The following is a 22564-nucleotide window of genomic DNA, read 5'->3' as shown; positions in this document are numbered from 1 at the left end:
ATCATTCATACCCATTAGAGTGATTGAATTATTTAACGCTCTCCCCAAATTTCCAAGGGCAAAGTTCTGTTCTGAAATCACATCTGTTCTAAACAGTCATTTCTTTCACATTGGTGCAGTTACAGGCTGTCGTCACTATTAAGTCCAAGATATATTCCAAAAACTTGAACTTATAGCGAAACAACTTAGAATCATAGAGCTGGAAGAGACCTCAGGAGGTCATCAAGTCCAGCTCCTTGCCCAAAGCAGGAACAATCCCAACTAGATCAACCTAGCCAGGGCTTTGTCAAGCCGAGACTTAAAAACTTCTAGGGATGGAGATTCCGCCACCTCCCTAGGGAATCCATTCTAGTACTTCACCACACTCCTAGGGAAATAGTTTTTCTTAGACCTCCCCCACTGTAACTCGAGACCTTTGCTCCTTGTTCTGCATCCGTCACTACTGAGAACAGCCCCTCTCCTTCCTCTTTGGAACGTCCCTTCAGGAAGTTGAAGGCTGCTCTCAAATCCTCCCTCACTCTTCTCTTCTGCAGACTAAACATAGACAAATCCCTAGACAAATCCCTCAGTCTCTCCTCATATGTCATATGCTCCAGCCCCCTAATCATTTTGGTCGCCCTTCACTGGACCCTCTCCAGTGCGTCCACATCCTTTCTATAGTGGGGGGCCCAGAACTGGACACACTACTCCAGATGTGGCCTCACCAGAACCGAATAAAGGGGAATAATGACCTCTCTGGATCTGCTGGCAATGCTCCTCCTAATGCACCCTAATATGCCATTAGCCTTCTTGGCTACAAGGGCACACTGCTGACTTATATCCAGCTTCTCATCCACTGTAATCCCCAGGTCCTTTTCTGCTGAACTGCTACTTAGCCATTTGTTCCCCCAGCCTGTAACAATGCTTGGGATTCTTGCGTCCCAGGTGCAGGACTCTACACTTGTCCTTGTTGAAACTTATCAGATTTCTTTTGGCCCAATCCTCTAATCTGTCCAGGTCACTCTGGACCCTCTCCCTGCCCTCTAGCGTATCTACCTCTCCCCCTAGCTTAGTGTCATCTGCGAACTTGCTGAGGGTGCAATCCATCCCCTCATCCAGGTCATTAATAAAGATGTTGAACAAAACCAGTCCTAGAACCGATCCTTGGGGCACTTCGCTAGAAACCAACTGCCATCCTGACACCGAGCCATTGATCACTACCCATTGGGCCCAACACTCTAGCTAGCTTTCTAGCCATCTTACAGTCCATGTATCCAATCCATACTCTCTTAACTTGCTGGCAAGAATATTGTGGGAAATGGTATCAAAAGCTTTGCTAAAGTCCAGGTACATGACATCCACTGACTTACCCATATCCCCAGAGCCAGTTACCTCATCATAGAAGCTAATCAGATTGGTCAGGCACTACTTGCCCTTTGTGAATCCATGTTGACTATTCTCTGATCACCTTCCCCTCTTCCAAGTGCTTCAAAATGGATTCCCCGGGGAATTTTTTTTCCATGGCTGACTTCCATTTGTGCAGATTGCAGGGCTTGAGGTTTTTTTTAGCGACTTAAGAGTGGGGAATGGGAGGACTTACAACACATCCATTTCTACAAGCAGCAGTGATTTTAGTGTGAATAGATGTATACCGGGGATGCTTTGTACATATCTTCTGGCCCTGCGCGCACCCTAAGCTTGCTACGCCATTTCTTTTTCTTAGAAGAAATTGCAGTGAAGGAGAGGGATTGATAGAACTTGTGTGTGTTGGCATTATCAAAGTTACCACTCTTGGGCAAGAGAGATGAAAATTGTTTTTCTAAACAAGAGTGAATGATTACTGATATGCTGCTCATGTTCCGAACCAACTCGAATACATCAACATGGCCAGAGTCTGTTGCCCTGAGTGAAGCACTGCAGAGCACAAGGCTGCAGTTGAACTATTTGTTCGCTCTGTTTCAGTCTGCAAATACCATTCTCCTCTGTGGCTTGGGCAGTAAATGTGCTGCAGTCTGCCCTTTTCAGTGTGGGCAAAATGAGTCTATTACTGTGTCACATTTCTTTTCTCTGTATTCAAATGTGATGTCTGAGTCGTCCCTTATTATAGCAATATGCCTCTCTTTATCCAGCCTTTTGTACGAGAGTGTGGTTGAAGTCAGCTAGAGACTGGGTGACAGCCTCTTTTAGCCTCCAGGTCAGTCACCCAGCTGTGATGTCTCTAGTCAGCCCTGTCAAGAGAGATTTCTCATAGCAGTTGGAGAGAGGACATTGAGGAGAGTAGGTAGGCCAAAGCTGTCATGTGCCGCAAGGAGGCTGGATACAGAGGGTTACAGGACGTTACTGCTAATATTTCACGGGACTTCTCAGGCTGCGGGTAGGGATCTAAAACACTTTTCACACCTCACTCACTTGATAGGCGAGTCTGTGTAACTGGCTTCATAATAAAAGGAAGTGCTCTCAGCCATAAAATGGTTTGATTTATTGGGGTTTGTGAATGTGAGGCCTGAGATTTAAAAGTCCACTGCTGAAGACAGCAAAAAAGGAGCAAATGGGAGCTGTTTGGAAACCAAATTCATGGTCTAAAGAGCATAAATGGCAGTGTTATGATATTGCCTTGCTGCAACCTATTATGATAGTGAATGGCTTTTTCACAGCTGAGTGTTTTCACCAAGTAGGATAAATTTCTCCATGTTAACATAACAGTCAGATGAAGAATGTTTCAATCACTAGTGCAGCAGGTGGGCAGAACCCTTCATACATCTGTGAATGAATTTCTGCATAAATGATTGAAATATATTAGACTACTGTAAAGTGTTATACCATTAGTTTGTTTATCCCCATCGTGTGAGGCATCTACTTAATCAGGTCTGTTGATTAACCTAGCTTTTCTTCTGTCTTTAAATCAGAGAACACTACTGCAACAGGTAAAGCAGGAAAAAACCCTTAGATCTCATTGTATAGGACAATATAATTAAACGGGACCATACATATAAATGCTGAAGATAGAAAACATGCACAGGCATAGTCAATAGAGCATATATATGCGCATCATTTCTGAAGAGTTGACCTATCAGAGACGTACCCCTAAGAAAGTGACAAACTAGCCTAAGCTTTAACTTAATGAGTGTAATGTGATACAGGAAGTGAATAAAGCTTTCAGAAGTGCCTAAGTCACCTAGGCACTCCTGCAAAATGTTATCCAGTGTGTCTTGTCTGATTTGGCTAACGTACTGCCACATGTTAGTCTAGACAAGGTCTTGAGAGTCTGAGTTTAAAAAAAAGTTACTAAACATCTAGAGCTTCAATGATAATTGAAAAGATATTACCAATATGTTTTGGGTTTAGTTTTTACTCCACATATTTAAGTATTTTGCTGTATTTGACATGCTTGTTTCCTGCAGTTTTTTAAATCCTACCATTGTCTATTTTTCACTGGAATAAGGAGGATAGTTTGATTAAGGAACAGGTTTTAGAGATGACAGACTTAGGTTTAGTCTCAGCTCCACAGCTGACTACTGCGATTTCAGGAGGTGGAGTAAAATAATCTGCCTTAATGTTTGTCCACACATCACTGTAGTACCTGAACGCCTTCAACATATATCTGTATGCGTATGGAATTCATAGGGTGGTTATGAATCCAAGAGGCTGTCTGTCTTGCTATCAAATCGTAACCATGTTGAAAATGTGTGTTATACTCGAGGCATAAAAAGTTGACAGCATTCTTTAGTTATTTATTACCATCCTAAATATTTTGAAGCTGAGGTTGTCATGTTCAGTGGAATGCAGAGCAGCCATGTAAGTATGCTGTAGATCCCCAAAATGTCTTGATTAAATTAGATGGGGGCGAGGGGGAGTTTGAGATGGAACAAAGACAGCGTTGAAGCTGGTGCAGCATTCTGAGAATTAATGTTCCAGTTAAGTGTGGCAGCGACCTACAGGTCTGCACGTGATTCAGACACAGCCCTTGTAACAAAAGATTGTGTGTATGCGCCCGTGTGTGTGCATGCTTGTGGCAGCTCTCTAGGGCTTGCTTGTCCTAGGCTGAAAAGGATATTTGAGAAGGGCCACTTGAAAGGCAAAGACTCATGCTGCAAGTCCAGAATGATGATGACAGTCGCTCTTCTGATTTTGCTGAAATGATTATTTTTTGTTGGTGGGTGCATGTGGTCATTTTTCTAATACAAAGGAAGGGGAGGGGTGGCTTTATGCCCAGTTCCTTTCTTCTTCACATCCTCTCAGCAATACAGCTGAACCCTGGGTGCTCTGTACCTCTGCCCACTTCTCCAGCCCCGGAGGGTTCAGTCTAATCTTCATACAATGCCCTTTTCCAGTAAGAATGTAAGTGCAATTCATTGAACTAGGTGACCTCCCAGATCAAGAAACCTGAACACATTGTTTCTTCTGCATTAAGAACTTGAGTATGGAATAACAATCTACCTGAAACGTCACTGGAAGCTAATTAGAGGGCAATGCGTGCTTTCCTATTGGAGCTATTATTTCAATTTGGCTTAAACAACTTAATGAGTTTCTACATTCTGATTAAATTTTAGTTAACTGCTTCCGGCAAGATTGGTTACAATTTCAGGCTTTTTAAAGTGCAGGCATCTGGATAAAGTAAATATGGGTTTAATTTAGAACCTTTTCCTCCCATCCCCATCTCATACTGTTGTCACAACCATTTTTGACCCTGGCACATATGACTTTTTCTTTTCTTTGAGATACAAGTATGGATTTTCAGCTTGATGACTCTGATGATCATAAGCCTGCTGCACAGCAGGCAATCATATTAGAAATTCTCTTATGCTTTGCTTTCTACTGCAGGCAATGCTTTGTCCTTGGCTTATTTGATGTTAAATTCCTTCTTTCTTCTGCTTTTTTTGCTTGCTTTCCACCATGAAAGTAAATGTTCGTTGAGCAGAAATGGCCTCATAACACCCAAGTCTGAAGGCAGGCCGCTGTTTCCTGTTACAGGTTCAATGCTAGGGTAATTGGGAGAAATTTGCTGGCCAGCATTGGGCAGGAGGTCACACTGGATGATCTTGGGGTCCTTTTTGGTCTTCAGGAGTGAATCATATTCTTGACTGTGTCTGTTTTGGACCACCAAGCTGCAGCTTGGGTGCATTATGGTTGGGCTCTTGGCATGACTTCACTGCTGTTGAGGTAAATATTGTCTCGGTTACAGGAGATTTGTTTCTGCTCTCTGCTAATTGAGCATCAGACACATTCCCTGCACAATGAGCTCTCTGCTCCTACAAGTGTGCAGATCTATTCCCTATGCTTTGCACAGTACTGTGTGTGCATAGGTAGCTTCTCATCCCAAAGGCTCTCTAAAACCTCCCTAGTCACTTCATCTGCCATTGAGAGGGAGCCAGCTCTGGGAAGGCAAATGGCAGCTATTGAATAGCGCATAGGAAGTGAAGAGCTAGCCAACTGGAAATGCATTCTGCCTCTGAACTGTCCCTCTAATTACCTGGGTTGGAAGTTGGACAGCTGCCTCTCTTCCTCTGAAAAGGGCCATAGGATCTTTCAATTACCACAAACGGTCAGGAGTTGTCTGGAAGAAGGCACCTCCCATAGTATAGCACATTATGTTGGGACATTGTTTTAGTCTTAGGAAGGAAGAGCACCTGCTTTTGAGTTGCCAGTGTCATGTTCTGTAACACCTGGCTCTCTTTGGGAGGGAGGGGGCAAAGGAGGCTTTCATTATGGGTTTCTGCCTGCTTAGAGGTGATGCCTGAAGCTCTGAGCAGCTGGAGAGCCTGAGAACTCTTCTCTCGGGTCTTCTATCCACGTCCCTGCATCACATTCAGTAAGTGCCTTGAATAAGGGAAGCTTTTCAGTGGGCATCTTGCATTTGTCTGGGTGGTGAGGTTGGGATAGTGACCTTCCAGCGAGAAGCACTCCCAGTGGCTAGACCCTAGAATGCAGGAGCAATGTGTTCGCTCTGCCTCAGGTCTCTTCTCTTTTAAAGCAGTCACTCAGTGATTTTTGCTGTTGCCTGAGGCATTTCCTTTCGTCCTTGCCTTGCTGACTGCTCTACTTCCTGCAATACATATTTTTCTCTCTGCTTCACTAGCACTGCCAGCTTCTAGGTCAACTCTTCCAACTCCATTTCCCTTCAGCCTTATGCGGTGGAAATTGTACCAAAGGGTAGCATTGCCCTAGTATTGCCGCATTCCACAGCTACTGACATGAATCTTGTTTGCACAATTCTGATTTTCTTATCTTCATTTCCATGCTATTGTTCTAATCCAGTAAGTGTGCTGTCTCTTTCTTCAGAGCTTATTGGCAGTGCTAGAATTTTAATTGCTCTTCTGTTTCTTCTTCCCTCTTCTCCTGCATCCTGAACTTGCATCCCCAGGATGTTCCAGCTCTGGTAGAGTGTGGGATCTCAAGCCCTCCCAATCCCCTGTGCTTTAAAGCCGAAGATACAGCCTGATCTGGAAGATGCACACTGCTAGTTTTAGCATGCTAAGTTGAACCCCCTCTAGTGCAAGTAGGGAGGATCACTCCCAGCTGCGCTCCAGACTTATCCTTGGTGACTTCTACTTTTCTTAAAGAGCTGCTACTTCTAGAGTTGATCCCAATTTTTTGCAATAAAACACAAAGGACAGAGTGTGAAGGGAAGATGGCTGGCTTCGGCCTGGTAAGGCAATTTAACCAACACATTGGTAAAAAAGCACTTTGTGTGTGAAAAGATTGTGTTCCGGGCACACTCAACAGAACCAGCTCTTTGGTGTCATTAATCATCCTTAACATTAAGAAAAAGGCAGTCATAAAATCCTTACAAACATATAGCTGCATAGACGGCAGCCTCTCTAGCTTTCCTTGGCTCCCTGTGATTTGAAGGAATGTGGGCAATATTATTGCACAATGCCTTGGAGATTACAAATCATTGATACTTACTTTTTTCTTTCAATTACAAGTCTAGCACTCAGAAGCAGAATACTTGTCTTTTGTTGTGGCTGTAGCTTAAAGTTTATTTTCTTAGCAGTCCATCTGGCCATTCAGGGATGGGGTTAGGGGGTATGAGACTGGAACACGTGAAAATTCAAACCATCTGAACTCAGGTTTCAGATGGTTCTGTTTATTTTTGTTGTAAGAATATTTTTATTAGGGTCACAAGTGAATAACGTAAATTATTTTCACGTAAGTACGTTATCTGCCAAGACACGGATTCAGTCAGAGGTCAGTGTGAGAACATTTTAAAGTTTACTTATGTCAAAATGAAGGAATGGAACAGAATAATAGATTTAAGCAAGAGGAAAAGTTTGATGCAGACTGACTAATTGAATAGTTGATGCTGTTGCACCTTCAAAGTTGAAAGCGCTGCATGGAGCCCGGGGTCAGCTGGGCAATGACCCTAGGCTCTCGGTGGTGCTGCCTCTTTGAAACACCGCGAGGAGCCTGATGCCAGGCTCCCCATGGTGTTCCAAAGCAGCAGTGCTGCACCAAGCCCAGGGTCAGCGTGGGAATCGCCAGCTGATCCTGGGCTCCATGTGTTGCCTGGGGACACCCCTGCTGGCCCTGGGCTGCAAGTGGCGTTTCAAAGCGGCAGCACTGTGTGGAGCCCTCCTCTCTCCCCCAACTTCCCCCACTGCATCTTTCTGATAGGCAGCAAGGCAGGAGAAGCGACTAGTCAACCATCATGTTGACTATCCAATAAGTATTCGCTTAATGGATAGTCAGCTAGTCCTTCACAGTGCTAGTGTGGACAACATTTTTTATAAAAAGGTTGAGCTTGTGTGAGCTGCTTTTCCCTCTGTGGATATGGTACACTTTTTTCTTGAATCTTGTGGAGCATGTCGGGTCTGTGAGACTGATAATGAAGTTCCACAGTCCCCCATGCCTGCTACAGGCTTATATCTAATAGCTTTCATGCAAAGAACATGACACTATCAGAGCTTCTATAATCAAGGTGGGGAATAAGGGAATTAGTAAATCTAAAACCCCTGCTTCTGTTCCCCAAAATACTGAATGTAGCAACTGGGCAGAAATCTCACTGAGTGGAGGACGAGGATGGGAGGAAGAAGCTCAGTTCATGTTGGAACATTAACAAGCATGGAGGCATGAGGGCAGTGTGTGGTTTTGCTAACATTTTACTACCCTGTTTTAAAGGGGAGGAGGTGAGAAAGGACTGTCTCTGTTCTCCTTAAAAATGTAGATTGACAAACTTCTAAGCGTCTATAATGGATTGTTTTTAATTTTTCATAGGGGAAAAAGATTCTGCTTTAATGTCCTATAAAAGATGTATTATAGCCCTGTCTAGAACAGTTAGAGGTGAGGTCTCTGCTCAGGGAGCTTACCGTCTAACGTGACTTTTTAAAAATAATTTCACGTTCTCCTTGATACGTACCCTTGGTGTAAAAATGCAAGTAAAGCCTTTTGTGTCTTCCTCCCTGTCCTCTACCTCAAATATGGCCAAGCAGGTTGCTCGTTTAACCTGTGGGGGGGGATGTGAAAATTGCTCGTAGGTTTCCTGGTTTTGTATGCGGAACTGCGTGTGAAATATAGCCCCTAGAAAATTGGATTCTCTATTACACAGACTAGTATGGTCTTATCTATAAAGATGAGAATAGTGCTGCTTTAAAACCTAATGAACGGGGGGGAAATACTTGGATGAAATTATCTCTTGGCACATGGTGAAATAGATAGAATCACCTGTTAATTAAAAGCAGAATCAATTATTAGTTGCATGTACCATGGGCCTGGCTCCCTCTTGAATGAGGGAGTGATGGTGGTGGGTAGACGCATTTCCCATTTACTCCTGCCTCTAAAAAATAGATCTTGATGTGCTTCATTTTAAAACTCTTGGAAGTGGAAGGGTTTGGTGTGGCTTAGCTCCCCTCCCATGTCTCTGAATGATCACAGCTATTCAATTACAGTTGGAAGAATTAAAGTGTAAAGGATTAGTCTGGGAGTGCTAACGCTGCTGCTTTTAATACTGATATATATGTTACACGAGCACAGCTGTACAAGAATGCTGGCCCCCTTGAGATACCCGCAGCAACCTGAAAGTATGCATGGCCTAAAGGGACACAACTGCTGATGATCCTTTGCAGGTTAAAACCCAGCTGGAAAATATTTTTTATTTGGGTTGGTTATAAGTACCAGGGCTTCTGTCCAGCTCTGAATTTAGACCTCTTTCAAGCAATAATTTAGAATGCAAGTTATAAAAATTTAGAATAAAACTCTGCCCACAGCAAATTGTCTTCTCTTCTTTAGTGTCCTAAGCTGATTAGATGACTCATTCTTTTCCATGAAGTTTAAAGGAGAGAGATATTTTGTCTGATAACATACAAAGGCAGCTCTGTTGATTCTTTGCCTTTACTCCTCCCTCTTCTTCGGAATGTGGTTCATAGGATTGCTGGGAATTAATTGCTTTATCAGAGGGGTGTTTCTAGGTTTCATATGGAAAATTGTCATCTTGTTCTGTGGTTACGTTTCTATTGGAGGAAATTTCCCCCCTGAAATGCACAACTTCCTTATAGCGAGATCCGTAATTAATCTCAAACTCACTCACTCACTCTAAAAGGACCACATGTAAGAGACAGTGGATCAGAATGACCCAGCATCTTTTTGGAAAGCATGATGGTCTTGGATGCCTGCTGTGAAAGGCTGAATGTTTGCTGCCTCTGTGCCAGCATTTAGGCCCCTAATATTTTAAACAGCAGAGAATTTCACAGTAATGTGCTCCATAGGGAACTGGATCTAAAAAGTCAAAATTGCTTCAGCAGCCTGTTCAAATAAACAGGGATAACAGAGGAGACATTTCTTTTCAGAGTCGTCAGCAGCAAGAAAGGAAACATCTGCCTGAGCTTAATTGTAATTTTATTGGCTTGAATCTTTCAAGTATCACAGGCTGAGTTATGTAAGTTGTATGCTTGTGCAAGCATCACAGATAGTTGTATAACAGAGCTTTCTCTTGTTCTCTTATGCTTTTGCTGTGGAAAAACTTGCCTGGGCTATCGAGAACCTGTGAGCGTAGGGCAGGGGTGAAGAACCTCAGGCCCCAGGGCCGCATGCACCCCTGCTTGGATCTGGCACCCAAGGCTTAGCACCCCCACAGTCCCCCAGATGTATATAGTGCAGTGACTTAATGTGCAGAGGTCTCCTTTTTTAAAGATGTGGATATAAGTAGGTGGTTCACTTGAAAGCATGTAATACAGGGTATGCCTAGACTACATGACTCTGCTGACAGAGGCACATAAAATAGGCTATCCGACATAGTCAAGTGAAGCGAGGCATAAGGGAGCGGTCAACAAAGGCTTCCCCTTTGACCGATCTGCATCTTGACTGCTGTGCTGTGCTGACAGTCAGCTGAGCCGGCACAGTGCGGTGACCATTTTTATTTTAATGAAGCCAGGGATATTTTAATCCCCACTTCATTGACTATGTCTGGTAGCCTATTTTACATGCTTTTGTCGGCAGAGGCAGGTAGTCTAGACGTACTCACAGAGACTAGGCTACAGACTGTCTCTCTGCAAGGTTTTTGAAGTGTACAGGTCTGCCCACAAGAAATGTGCAGCATTAATGTCTTATGTAGGCAACATTGCAAAACCTGACTTTGACCACTCTAGAATGATGGCAGCAGCACAGGCTACTTTTGGTACACTTGATTATGATGCCATTTTCACACTATCTTGAAAAACCCAGGTAGCCAAACACCAAGCATTTGGTTGGTACATTTGCTGTAGGAATTGCCTTGAACCGTCTTCCTTAGATGTGTTGTGAATGTTGACAGTTGGAATTGGAAGGCTAGGGGATGAAATGTCCTTTTAAATGAAGAGGAGATGCTCGTACTGTGTGTTCCTGTATTCCAGTGTTCAGCTGAAGCGGAGAGTTTAACAGTGCAGTACTTTTATATGGCTATGTCCTCCAATCGCAGAGCAGAAATGCTAGCCTAATTTCACCTGCCAAGGATTTCAAGTAAAGACACAAACATGATTTAAAAAAAAAAAATTGACGCTTGACAGCTGGCTAGTTGGAACTTGAACTACTCTTGATAATTAATGGTGCCTCGATGCAGTTTGCCTTTATTTTTCGTGAGTGGTATTGCACAGGCTATAACTCAAGAGGTGCCTAGTACCAAGTGGCCCCTGCCAGCGAGTGGGGTGCTAATTGCAGTTCAAATTGCATTGTAGTGCTTGCAGTTAAAAATAGCCTGCTGCGGGGGCGCAGGGCGGGGGGGGGGGGATCTCATGTCTGGCTAAATAAATGTCTCTCCCTGCCCTCCCCCCTGTTCTATTTTGTTACTTGCCTGGCTGCATGCATAACATTTTCATGGTATGAAAGATGTGTGTGTAATTTGACTGTAACTGTCTGAGCTGAGCAGGTCATGGATTTGCCAGGGTAAATAGTGCCTAATTGGTCAAATTATTTGCTCTGTGTGTGTGTGTGCACAGCATGCGGCATGCTCGTCCTGGTAAGTCATCCCCTATCTTCCCTAATGGATCTTTGGTTCTCTTTTGTTACAGAGTAAAGAAGTCGGACTGCAGCTCCAGGAAGACTTGATGAAGGTGCTGAATGAGCTCTATACGGTAAAACAGACTTCGTTCGTCCATTCTTATCACGCATAAGGAAAGAAGTGTTTGACTTCTGCTTGCCTTCCTGCTGCTACAGCTGTTGGAGCAGAGACTGAGCCAGAGGGCTAGCACATGTCTAAGATCGAAGTGATCTGAGGCAGTGTGTGTTCACCAGTGTAATGCTGTACCATTAATTTTATTTTCACTCCATGTTCATCCTTTGGCTGTATCCATCTGATCTCTTGTTGCCAAAGAATGTTGCACAGGAGTTTTAGAGTCTTGTTTTGGGATACATTTTTGGTTGTGTACGTGTTACAGTACCGTAGTGGTAAGCTTTTAATTTCCACAGCAAACAAAACCAACACATTTGGCCTCATTCTCTCTAAACGGGGATGTGCTATCTAATGCGACAGATCGGACTTTACCGATCTGTCACATTAGACATTTTCTCCTACTTGAGGATTTGTTTGTTACTGATTTCAGCAAGGTTTATCTGCTGTGGATTGGGGAGGAAAGTGATTTGAATATGCCTAAATGCTTAATGTTGTAAGGACCCCCTCCCAACCACACACACAGACACACGCCTCCAGGAGGAAGATCAGAGACTCAGCTGAGATGGAGACTTTTTCTGGAAGGCCAAGCAATATGCTGTAAACATTTTTTGTTTTCTGTTTGAGGTACTGAAATGTGATGTGTCCATGCACAAGATTTTTATGCACAATTAACAAAAAACTCTTTTAGAAGTACTTGTTCTCATGCATGTTTATTGTATCACTGCAATAGTACCACACATGTGCAGGTAATCCAGGTAAATGCAAGTGTAGGTGATCTCACTCCTCTAGTGCAGAGCACGGTCATAAGAGATGTCTGACCGAAAACACTCGATAATTCTCAGTATCCTAAGCTGTGTGTTACCCTGTTTAGCTGTAGTGTACATTTTTTGCGACAGTTGGCTAACCCAGGAGAATAGGGATCCTAATTATTTTCTCTTATTTATATAGCACTCATCCAATGCTCTGGCTGCTGCATAAATAATTAAGTAGTATAACTCAGAATTCAAAAGGCCATAAATAGACCTCCCCTTTCCTCACCAAAGCATTTTCTCACAGCTGCTTAATCTGCCTATTTTCTGAAATTATATTTATTATAAATATGATTCCCATCTCTGTATACTCCAGCGATGACCTCAAATTTGCACTTTTGTGGACAAAGGGTTGAGGAGATGATTTGCAATGACACGGACACTGTACCAATAACCTGTTTCCCTTTGCCTCATTGTCTGTTTCACAACACACAGCTCAGCATCCGCATAGGAGAGGTCTAGGACTGATGCAGCAAGGAGACTGCGGGTATGAAACAAGATGTTTTGGCAGAGCAGTGTGGGTAAATGTCTTCCATTGCCAGCCGACAGCGCATTTAGCGTTCAGTTAGTGTTCCCTTGTTGTGTGGTTTGTGTGTTTTTTAAAGCATTCATAATGATGTGGAACCAGGCTGCAAAATCTGATGCTATATCCACCTCTCTTCTCTTCTCCATGGCTGAGAAACAGACTTCTGCCAATCTATAGTGCTGTAAATTAGGTCAGCCCTTTCTTAGCTTGGGGGTAACAATTGAGTCGTAACAGAAGGTCATCTTGACTCTCAGGATACATCTAGTCGAACCTCAGAGTTACAAACTGACCATTCAACTGTGCACTTCATTTGGAATTGGAAGTGAGCAATCGGGCAGAAGTAGCAGACACCCCCAGCCAATAAAAAGCAAATAGTGTACAGTACTGTGCTAAAACATCAACTACTAAAACAATAAAGTGAAAGGTTTTTATGACAAAAATTGACAAGGGAAGGGAAGGGCTTCTGTGCTGGTTTTCCTTAAATTCACATATTAAAAAGCAGCATTTTCTTTAGCATCGTAAAGTTTCAAAGCTGTATTAAGTCAACGTTCAGTTTGTAAACTTCTGAAAGAACCACCATCCTATTTTGTTCAGAATTGCAAAGGTTTCAGAGTTACGAACAGCCTCCATTCCCTAGTGCTGTACTGTACACTTGACAAGAAGCTGTGTAACCCACACACCTAGTGTGGTTACTGAGCAATGCAAGTGGTACCTAGACCACAGCAACGGTTAAGATCAAGCGACCTCTACAGCATGAGCTGGGAGCCAGCTGGCTTTTAGCTCCGAGGGTAGAGGCTCCTATACTCCACTTTAGAGGTCCCAGATTCAAATCCGCCTGGTGGCGGTTACAGCTGTATCAGTGATTCTGAGCCCAGCTCAGGACTATGGTGTTACTACTGCCTTGGAGTTTGATTGGGGGTTGATGTGGTGGCCACTCTGCTCATGGGACAGCAGGTCAACTTGTAGGACAATGCTGCTAACCTGGGACTACCGTGCTAAAAATAGCACTGCAGCCATTCTTACTCAACCTGAAAGCCAGTCATGGGGGTAGGTTTTAGAGCTCCAGCTCAAGTGGAAACACCTAAGTTGCTATGTTCAGCACCGTAGCACAAGTGCTAGTGTGGAGGACCCAGACACTGAGACTCACTGTTGTGGCTCTTTCTTGCACGTAGGTTATCACAGAATGTCACATGTACTGCTCATCTCGTCCTGAACTGGAAATTGGAGTATCTGCAGTTGTCAGAACTCTAGCCATTGAATTCCTTTTAAAGTAAAGAGGAGCTAAGAAAAATGTAGGGTTGGAGATAGTTTTAAAATACTGGATAAAAGTGCTCCTGGAAGGCCAGCCAGCCATGCAGGACAGGAGTAACTGCTGTCCAGGCATTGCATTTCTCTGCTGACCATGATGTTGCCATTACAACTTGAGTGGGAATTGTTCCCTTCCTTGGTAGCTATAGTTGTTTGGCTTTGATGGGATTTGGTGCAAAAAATCAGGGCGGGGAGATAAGATTTGCTGTTTTTTTTAAACACGGAAACGTCCTGCAAGGGATGTAATTAAAGAATGTTGTTGTTCTGGGACACGGAACTCCAGTGACTCAATTGGTTGGAATCAAACTGGATAGTGGTCAACGTTAATAGAGTTGTGCACTGTCCACTCACAGCCAGACTCCTCCAAGAGTCCAGGAGAAATCCCAAACACTCTTAAGAAGTGGAGCATTTCCAGAAATGCCAAATATGTCATCTTTTTTAATACCAACTTTGACATTGGAATGCCCTTGGGAGAATCCCTTTAGAATCAGCATGGGACAGCTCTTTTCTTGGGGCTCTCTTGATTAGAAGCATCCCAGTACATCCCTGTCCAGTCATAAAGGAGGGAGTTTGCTGAACCAGGGGAGATCAATTCTGGCCCTGGCTGAGCTCCTGGCTGCCAGCCACTCTGCCTCCAGATAACCAGCCAGCCCCTGCTTCTGGTTGCCTGGGCTCTCTGGTCCAGGAACGTCCGGGTCCTACTGCACCACAGATGTTGCCGGACCAGAGGAATCCTACCTATATAGTAGAGTGCTGGCTGCTACTAGGCAGGGGTGGTGTCACACCATTTGTGACTCAAAGCTGTGGCCAACCTGGCGTCCAGCTAATTTAATGCCTCTTCCTTCGGCTTCTCCCACCGTGGTCGCGTGCTGTATCTTCCTAGAGTCAGGTCGCTGTCTCTTCGTGACTCAGGGTGCTCTGTCTGACCATGTCACTAAAATCCTCCCCTTCTGGAGTATCCAGGTCCTGCTGGACACTTGGGCAGTTTTCTGTTCCACTGCCCAGTCTGTGCCACTTGCTTAGCTGCCAGTACAGGAACCTGGGCCCTTTCCAGCACAGGGACCTGATAGCCAGCAATCACTGTTGGCTCAAGCTCCAGTCTTGTTGCTATTTCCCTGCCTTGCTTCCCTTCTTCCAGCCCCCCTCTGGGTTACCCTAGGAGCTTCCTGTGCTCCCTGTGGCTTGCCAGAGTCTGTATTCCACAGCAGGATCTGAGGGCTCACTCCTCTTGGCCTGTTGTCAACTCTCCGCCTCTCCAGGAAGTGACAACAGAGTTCTTCCCCTCAGCCCTCTCTTACCATGCATGTCCATGCTTTATAACCCAGCTCTTTCCCCAGCTGGGCTTGATCAGGTGTGGGGCGTCCTCAGCCCTGACTCACCTACATGTGCAGCAGGGCCGGCCCACAAGTTTTGGACACCTGAGGTGGGGAGCTGAAATTACACCCCCATTTCCTCTTGCTTGTGCCAAAACTTTGAAAGGTCTCAATTCTGCCCTCCTTCCTCCAGCACAGCACCCCAACATCTCTTTGGTATCTCTTGATAGTTGCCAAAGGATCAATGCCCACAAAACAGATATTAGACAGGATCACAAAGAAAAAACAGTTACTTGCCATTTCAACCAGAAAGGACACTGTCTCAATGACTTAATTACCTGCATCCTGCTTCAGAAGCCTTTTAAATCTGCACTTGAAAGGGAATCCTCTGAACTGTCATTCATGCTAAAATTCGACACTCTACGCGTGGGTCTCAACAAAGACCCCAGTTATCTTACCCATTACAAAGATAGCTTCCCCAATTATCACCTCTAATACCATTAGCTCACAGACATTTACCTTTCTCTCCCCTCCCCCCCCGCATCCCCCTTGAGTTCTGAAATTTGATTTGTCCTTTTCATATGTGTTCTTTTTTTTAATTGTATCCTTTGGTATATATGGTTGTGACTATTTTCTTCCACTATTTGATCTGAGGAAGTGGGTCTGGCCCACGAAAGCTCATCATCTAATAAACCTAGTCTTTAAAGTGCTGCATAGTCCTGTATTGTTTCACCAACATCTCTGTGCATCTAGAGCAGAGAGAATACATCTGCACCAGCAGCAGAAACAATTGTCTACACTCTGGGTCCTAGTGGCACCCACCATAGTCTGGCACCTCCGTTTGCCCCATGGTAAGGCCAGCCCTGGTGTGCAGCCTGTGACGGGGTAATTGTCCCTTTATCTAGGCAGGCTTTGAACAGGAGAGAGACTCTTATCACAGGTGGATACACGTTAACCGAGGATCCCCACGCCCCATTGCTTTGGGAAGCCTTATCAGAGACTTTTTCACCTCCAAACCAGAATCTTTTTTTCCTTCACAGTGCAGACATTTTCTTCTTGGCCCTTTCACCCTTACACCTTGACACTTTCCATCTGGAGCCACCCTCTTCCTTGATAGTTGCCCATTTCTTCAATTTTGTTTGTTTTAAACTTGCTTTACTAAGGAAATTTCAAGAGGTTTACAGATCCTAGCCATGTAAATAGCAGAGACAATACAATCAACATAATGGCCATATTGGGTTAGATCAGAGGTCCCTCTTGCTCAGTATCCTGTCTGCTGACAGTGGCCAAGGTGCCCCAGAGGGAATGAACAGAACAGGGAATCAAGTGATCCCTCCCCGTTGCCCATTCCCAGCTTCTGACACCATTCCTACCCATCCTGGCTAATGGGTATTATTATCTAGTTCTTGCTGAACTCTGTTCAAGTCCTGGCCTTCACAACATCCTCTGGCAAGGAGTTCCACAAATTGACAGCATTGTGTGAAGCAGTGCTTCCTTTTGTTCTTGTGTTATGGGAACAAGTGAATAACTTCCGTGTTAACTGTCTCCACACGGGTCATGATGATATAGACCACTATCATATCCCCCCTTAGTCTCCTCTTTTCTAAGATGAAAAGTCCCAGCCTTCTTAATCTCTCTTCATATGGCAGCCATTCCAAACCTCTAATAATTTTTGTTGCCCTTTTCTGAAATTTTTCCAATGCTAAGATATCTTTTGAGATGAGGCGACCACATCTGCACACCGTATTTAAGATGTGGTCGTACCATGGATTTATATAGAGGCAGTAAGTTGTCTCACAGCAGTGAGCTTTTGTGTAAAGAAACATTATATAGTAATGTAATTAGTGTTACCTTGTTACCAAGTAGCATCTTCACGGTGCCTATAAGTTATGTCATTTCTAGTGATTTTATTTAATTTAGTGAGTTATCCAGTCACACATTTAGCAGGCCAGACATATTTATCAAATGTTGAGGGGGGGGGGGGAAAGGGCATGTGTTCCATTTTTTTGCAACGAATGTATTTTGAGTATTGAAAGAATGTTAACTGAACATGCAAGTACCTATTTGTTCTCTATTGGGCTGGGTATATTATTAGTGAATCAATTTTTCTATAACTACCTCACATCATCTTTAAGTGATTTATTTTTTTTTAGGGTTAAACAACAGAAGTTATCAGTGTTTCAGCAGCTAACTGGCAGATGAAATTAACTTAAAGAATCATTTGGTAACAAGTATTCAATAATGTCCAATGTTGGGGTAAAATACGTCTCTATTCTTCGACTGGACATCTCCAACATGTATGTGTAAAATCGCCTAATTAACCACAATTTCTCCAGCATATATCCCCAATTTCATCTTCATATATTTTCAACCTGATGGGTTTGCAAATACCATTGAGAGAGCATCCTAAAGAAAATTGCATTTATGCTACAAATTGAAGTTGCTGGTTCTTTTCCCAAAATTAGGCCCCATTTCTGTGGGGTAATTTGTCCATCCAGGTCCTTTTTCCAGCAGTTGCTTCATTTCTCAATGAATCAGTGCTGCAGTAAGGTCATTCTGTTAGTTGGACCTAGTCCCCGAAGATCCCGCCTTAATTTGTGCTGGTTATCAGCCGCAGAAGCATTGCGAAAGGAATGAAAACGAGAGCTAGCAGATCTTTGAAAAAACCTCAAATGCCCTAAATAATTGAAGAGGGTATCTTCTACATGAGTCAGGCCAGCAGCATGATTATATTTGCCGACTTGAGGAAAAACAACCTTGCTGCCGAAAAAATCCGTGTAATTTCAGTGGAAAAGACCACAGTGCACATGTGGTGGTCCTGTGTTCCAGAAAAATAAGTGACACCAGGGAGACAGACACCATCTGTCCTTTCTGTTCTGCAGTGTAACCAGCACAAACTCCAAGGAAGAGGCATTGCCTGGGGAAGGAGAAGAAATACGTTCCTAAAGCTTACATGCTGTTCCAAGGCTTTTCTCCTTGCGCAGCTGAATGAAATAAGTTTGCTGTTGATTAAATCTGTCCTTCCCTCATCTGTTAGGGAGTTATTTCTATTTTAGAAACATGCCCAGCTAAATTTTTTTCTGTGGGGGTGATGCACAGAACACCTTCTTTGTTGCCTAATGATGTGAGTTGCTGATGTGTTGTGGTGTAAATTCTTTCCCTTACCCTTCTTCTCCCTGAAGAGATGTTTCAGGAATGTGTTTGAAAGTCAGAACATATTGACCCCAGGGTGGAGCTTGGATATTAATGGCTATCGTTACAGAAGGGAGGAGTGTTTCTCTGAAATTATATATACCAGCAAAACCCCAAACGAGGGAGTTCAGCACTGAAGCGTTCAAGCCAAATGTTTGGGCTGATCTTTGAGAGAGCAGTAGAATTCAGGGACGAAAGAAAAAAAAAATTCAGCGCACACCAGCATTCTCGGTGCTGTAATAGTTAGAATAACTCTGAAGTACTATACCACAAACACAGCTGCTGCTGATATTCTGCTGGCCTGATAACTGAGTGGTATTGCTCTGTGTTGCCATGCTGGAGAGTGAGGGTTGTTTTTGGTTCCCTCACCCCTGCTCTCCGCTGGCAGCAGTTATTACTGAATCAGCAAGCTTATCCTCGGGGAAGACATCTTATATTGCTTAACGGCAATTCCAAACAATAACCGTTAAGTAGCCGTGTGATAGAATCTGGAGGCATTCCAACCAGATATTTCTAGCCTTGATTGCATGACAGTCTTGAATGGTGTTACATGGCTAGCATTGCTTTGTGTGGCAGGGATATTTGGAGGCTTTTCTCGTTGATGGCAGCGGAGTTATGCTATGCATACATGTGGCTCTATAAATTATGAAATGGTGTCATATTGTCTGGTTTGCCTGCCAGAGGAATGGCCTCTCATTTGCTGGCTTAATCTAGATTTCATTTGTTGTTCTTTCTCCTATATTAAGTATGGGTAAGAAGCAGAAGAGATGCCTGCCTTTAAACTCTTGACCCTAAGTATTTTAACTTAAATTACACTAAATATTCAGACAGTAAGGTAACTACCCCAAGGAACTTGTCTACCAATATATGCATGTTCAGGACACCCATTTCTCAAAAGACATTGAACCAGGGATTGAAGGATGTTATCTGAAGTCACTCATGGTTGGAAAAATCCTTTGTCAGTCTTCATTAAACACCCCCGATGAATATTTTATTAGTACATAAATAATCTTTGCCTCTTTAGCAGAGACTAGAAATGAATTCTCTTTTAAAATTTCAGATCCTACCTTTCCTAAATATTCTTTAAAAAGAGTACAAAGAAAGCAGACCCTATCCCCACCGTGCTATAAAGTAGCTCTTTCTAAGAGGATCAAACTTAATCACCAGTTGTTCAAATGTCTTGTCATTACATTCTTGGAGCCAGAAGCATACCGTATTGATTGTAGTGAGGTTGTGCCCATTTGTACTAGGGGTAATTTGGTTTTGGATGTTGACTGGTTGCAGTTGGGACTTAGAGAAATGCCTTTCCATGTGAACTACTCTTGCTACTGTCTGCCTAAAGGACTCCAATGACTTCAGATTTCAAGTAAGCCAGAACAAACTCACTGCTCTGTTTCCTTTAGATTTCATCTCTTCATGGAAATTAGAAATGGTGTGTGTGTGTGTGTGTGTGTGTGTGTGTGTGAGGAGAGAGAGAGCAAGATTCTATAGAGCTTGTATTCAAAATGGCGTATTGTTCACTTCTGTTGAAACTGCCCTTTCTCTCGTGTGATTGACGCTACTAAATAACTTTTACGGGACTCAGTGGACTAACTGGGAAAAAAACAGCTGGTCTAAACTGGCTGTATTCTGATCAGCTGGCCAGTTTGCAGAAGTGATGAGCAACAGTCTTGAAATTAGATGAACCATTTATTGGGATTCACAGGTTTCATGGTACCCTGAGCAAACGAATTATTTGATCCATTGGCATGAGCAGCACTTTTCATATACATCCATTGGGCCTGCAAGTAATGTTTTGTATAACCTGACAACCTTTTATAAAGACCAGTAGATTCTCTGACCAAATGAGGAGAATTTTAGTCTAGTTTTAAATTCAGACATGTCACTGTATCACCTTTATTTTGTGGCCAAATGTCACAGTTAAGGTATAGCGCTAAAAATATGGGGCTTGGAGTCATTACATGAAACCAACGAGGAATCCTGTGGCACCTTATAGACTAACAGATTTATTGGAGCATAAGCTTTCGTGGGCAAAGACCCACTTCGTCAAATGCCCCTAATGCATCTGACGAAGTGGGTCTTGGCCCACGAAAGCTTATGCTCCAATAAATCGGTTAGTCTATAAGGTGCCTCAGGACTCCCCATTGCTTTTGTAGATTGACTAACACGGCTACCCCTCTGATACATGAAACCAGTGCTTCACCTTAGCAATCAAATCTGTAGTTGTATCCTATGAAATGAGTGGGGTTGCCTATTACATGTGAAATATTAAGTAACTTCCGGGTTAGCAGATGGTCACCAGTAATATTGTGCTTGAAGACCATGCTGACCTGCAGCAATCATGCCTCTGAAAATTCATAGCTTGTCAGTATGCTTGATGCATACCATCCCTGCCTGTTCACCTGCAGATTAGCAGTATATGACTTGGGAAAGTGTATGTAGCAGTTGCATCCTTAGGTCTGGTCTATACTACTCCTCCTCCACCCCATCCCTGTCGATCTAACCTACACGACTTCAGATATGCAAATAGCGAAGCTGAAGTAGACTAATTCAGTGCAGTGTCTTTCATGTGGTAAGGTTGCCGAGGGCAGCTTTCCCTTCACCTCTGGATTCTTTTCTCCTTCTGGTGGAATACTAAGGCCGATGGGACAATGCTCTGAGGTAGATTTATTGCATCAAAGTGACGTGATAAACAGACCACCAGTAGATCAATCGCTGCAGGATTGCCCCACTGTGTAGTGAAGATATACCCTCAGTGTAAGATCTTGCATACCAGCCTTAGAAATTTACTGAGGCAACTGAACATCATTAACTTGATTCTGGTTTTTCATTTCCTGGGGCAGAATTTGCTAAATGAAATGCTATTTTAGCAATTGTTTTCTTTGCATTTAAGTTTCTGGATCTTTTGCACACTGGCTGTGTCTAGACTGGCAGGTTTTTCCACACAATCATCTGATTTTGCGGAAAAATTTGCCAGCTGTCTACACTGGCCGCTTGAATTTCCGCAAGAACACTGATTTCATGTAAGATCGTCAGTGTTCTTGTGGAAATACTGTGCTGCTCCCATTCGGGCAAAAGCCCTCTTGCGCAAATCATTTGCGCAAGAGGGCCAGTGTAAACAGCACAGTACTGTTTTCCGCAAAAAAGCCCCGATCGCGAAAATGGTCATCGGGGCTTTTTTGCGGAAAACTGCGTCTAGATTGGCCACGGATGCTTTTCCCGCAAAAAGTGCTTTTGGGGAAAAGGGTCCTGCCAATCTAGACACGATTTTTCTGAAAATGCTTTTAACGGAAAACTTTTCCGTTAAAAGCATTTCCGGAAAATCATGCCAGTGTAAAACGTAGCCACTTTGTAAAGCTATTACCTTTAAGACTAGCCGGTAAAACAGCTGATGCTTAATGCAACAATATTTCATTGTAAATACCATGAAGAAAATTCACAATGCATACTTGAATTGCGGGAGGAAAAAAAAAAAACCTTGAATCTTTGGCATGTGTCTCCAGGAATCTTTTATTTACATTGTTCCCTAGAATTTTGTGTCCTTGGCCTTCTGTTGCATTAAATTTTTTTTTTTTGGCTGCTGTGTTGACCCCATCTGGACATAGTGAATCAGCACCGACCCCATTGCCAAACATGGAGGAGGCACTGAAGCATTGTCAGCAGGATTTCATTAAAACTGGGATTTTATTAATTTATCTTACTCTCTGCCAGCTCTCTCTCAAGCAATAGAGGAAAACGGACTTCTGTACAATTTACAGCTACTATAAATGCCTGCTTTCTAGTCTGGGCATATGTTTTAGTTGAAAGTCTGTGTGTAAATTATTCAGGAGATCTTTCTTAATACTGATACTGTTCACAT

The 22564-nt window shown here is 43.4% G+C and overlaps 1 protein-coding gene across 6 annotated transcripts in view; it reads left to right on the top strand.

Annotated features, from left to right (window-relative positions):
• The window catches only part of SRGAP2 (SLIT-ROBO Rho GTPase activating protein 2), a 212301-nt gene that overhangs the window by 115640 nt on the left and 74097 nt on the right, over positions 1 to 22564 (top strand). For all 6 annotated transcript variants that reach the window (XM_075910141.2, XM_075910137.2, XM_075910140.2 and 3 more), the window contains one exon: positions 11457 to 11519. In XM_075910141.2, the coding sequence (XP_075766256.1) occupies positions 11493 to 11519 (27 nt within the window). In that variant the 5' untranslated portion in view covers positions 11457 to 11492. The remainder of the gene's footprint in view (positions 1 to 11456; positions 11520 to 22564) is intronic.

The sequence above is a fragment of the Pelodiscus sinensis genome, chromosome 27, assembly GCF_052426305.1.
Source record: "Pelodiscus sinensis isolate ZL-2025 chromosome 27, ASM5242630v1, whole genome shotgun sequence".
Lineage (NCBI taxonomy): Eukaryota > Metazoa > Chordata > Testudines > Trionychidae > Pelodiscus > Pelodiscus sinensis.
This window is presented reverse-complemented; position numbering and strand designations above follow the sequence as displayed.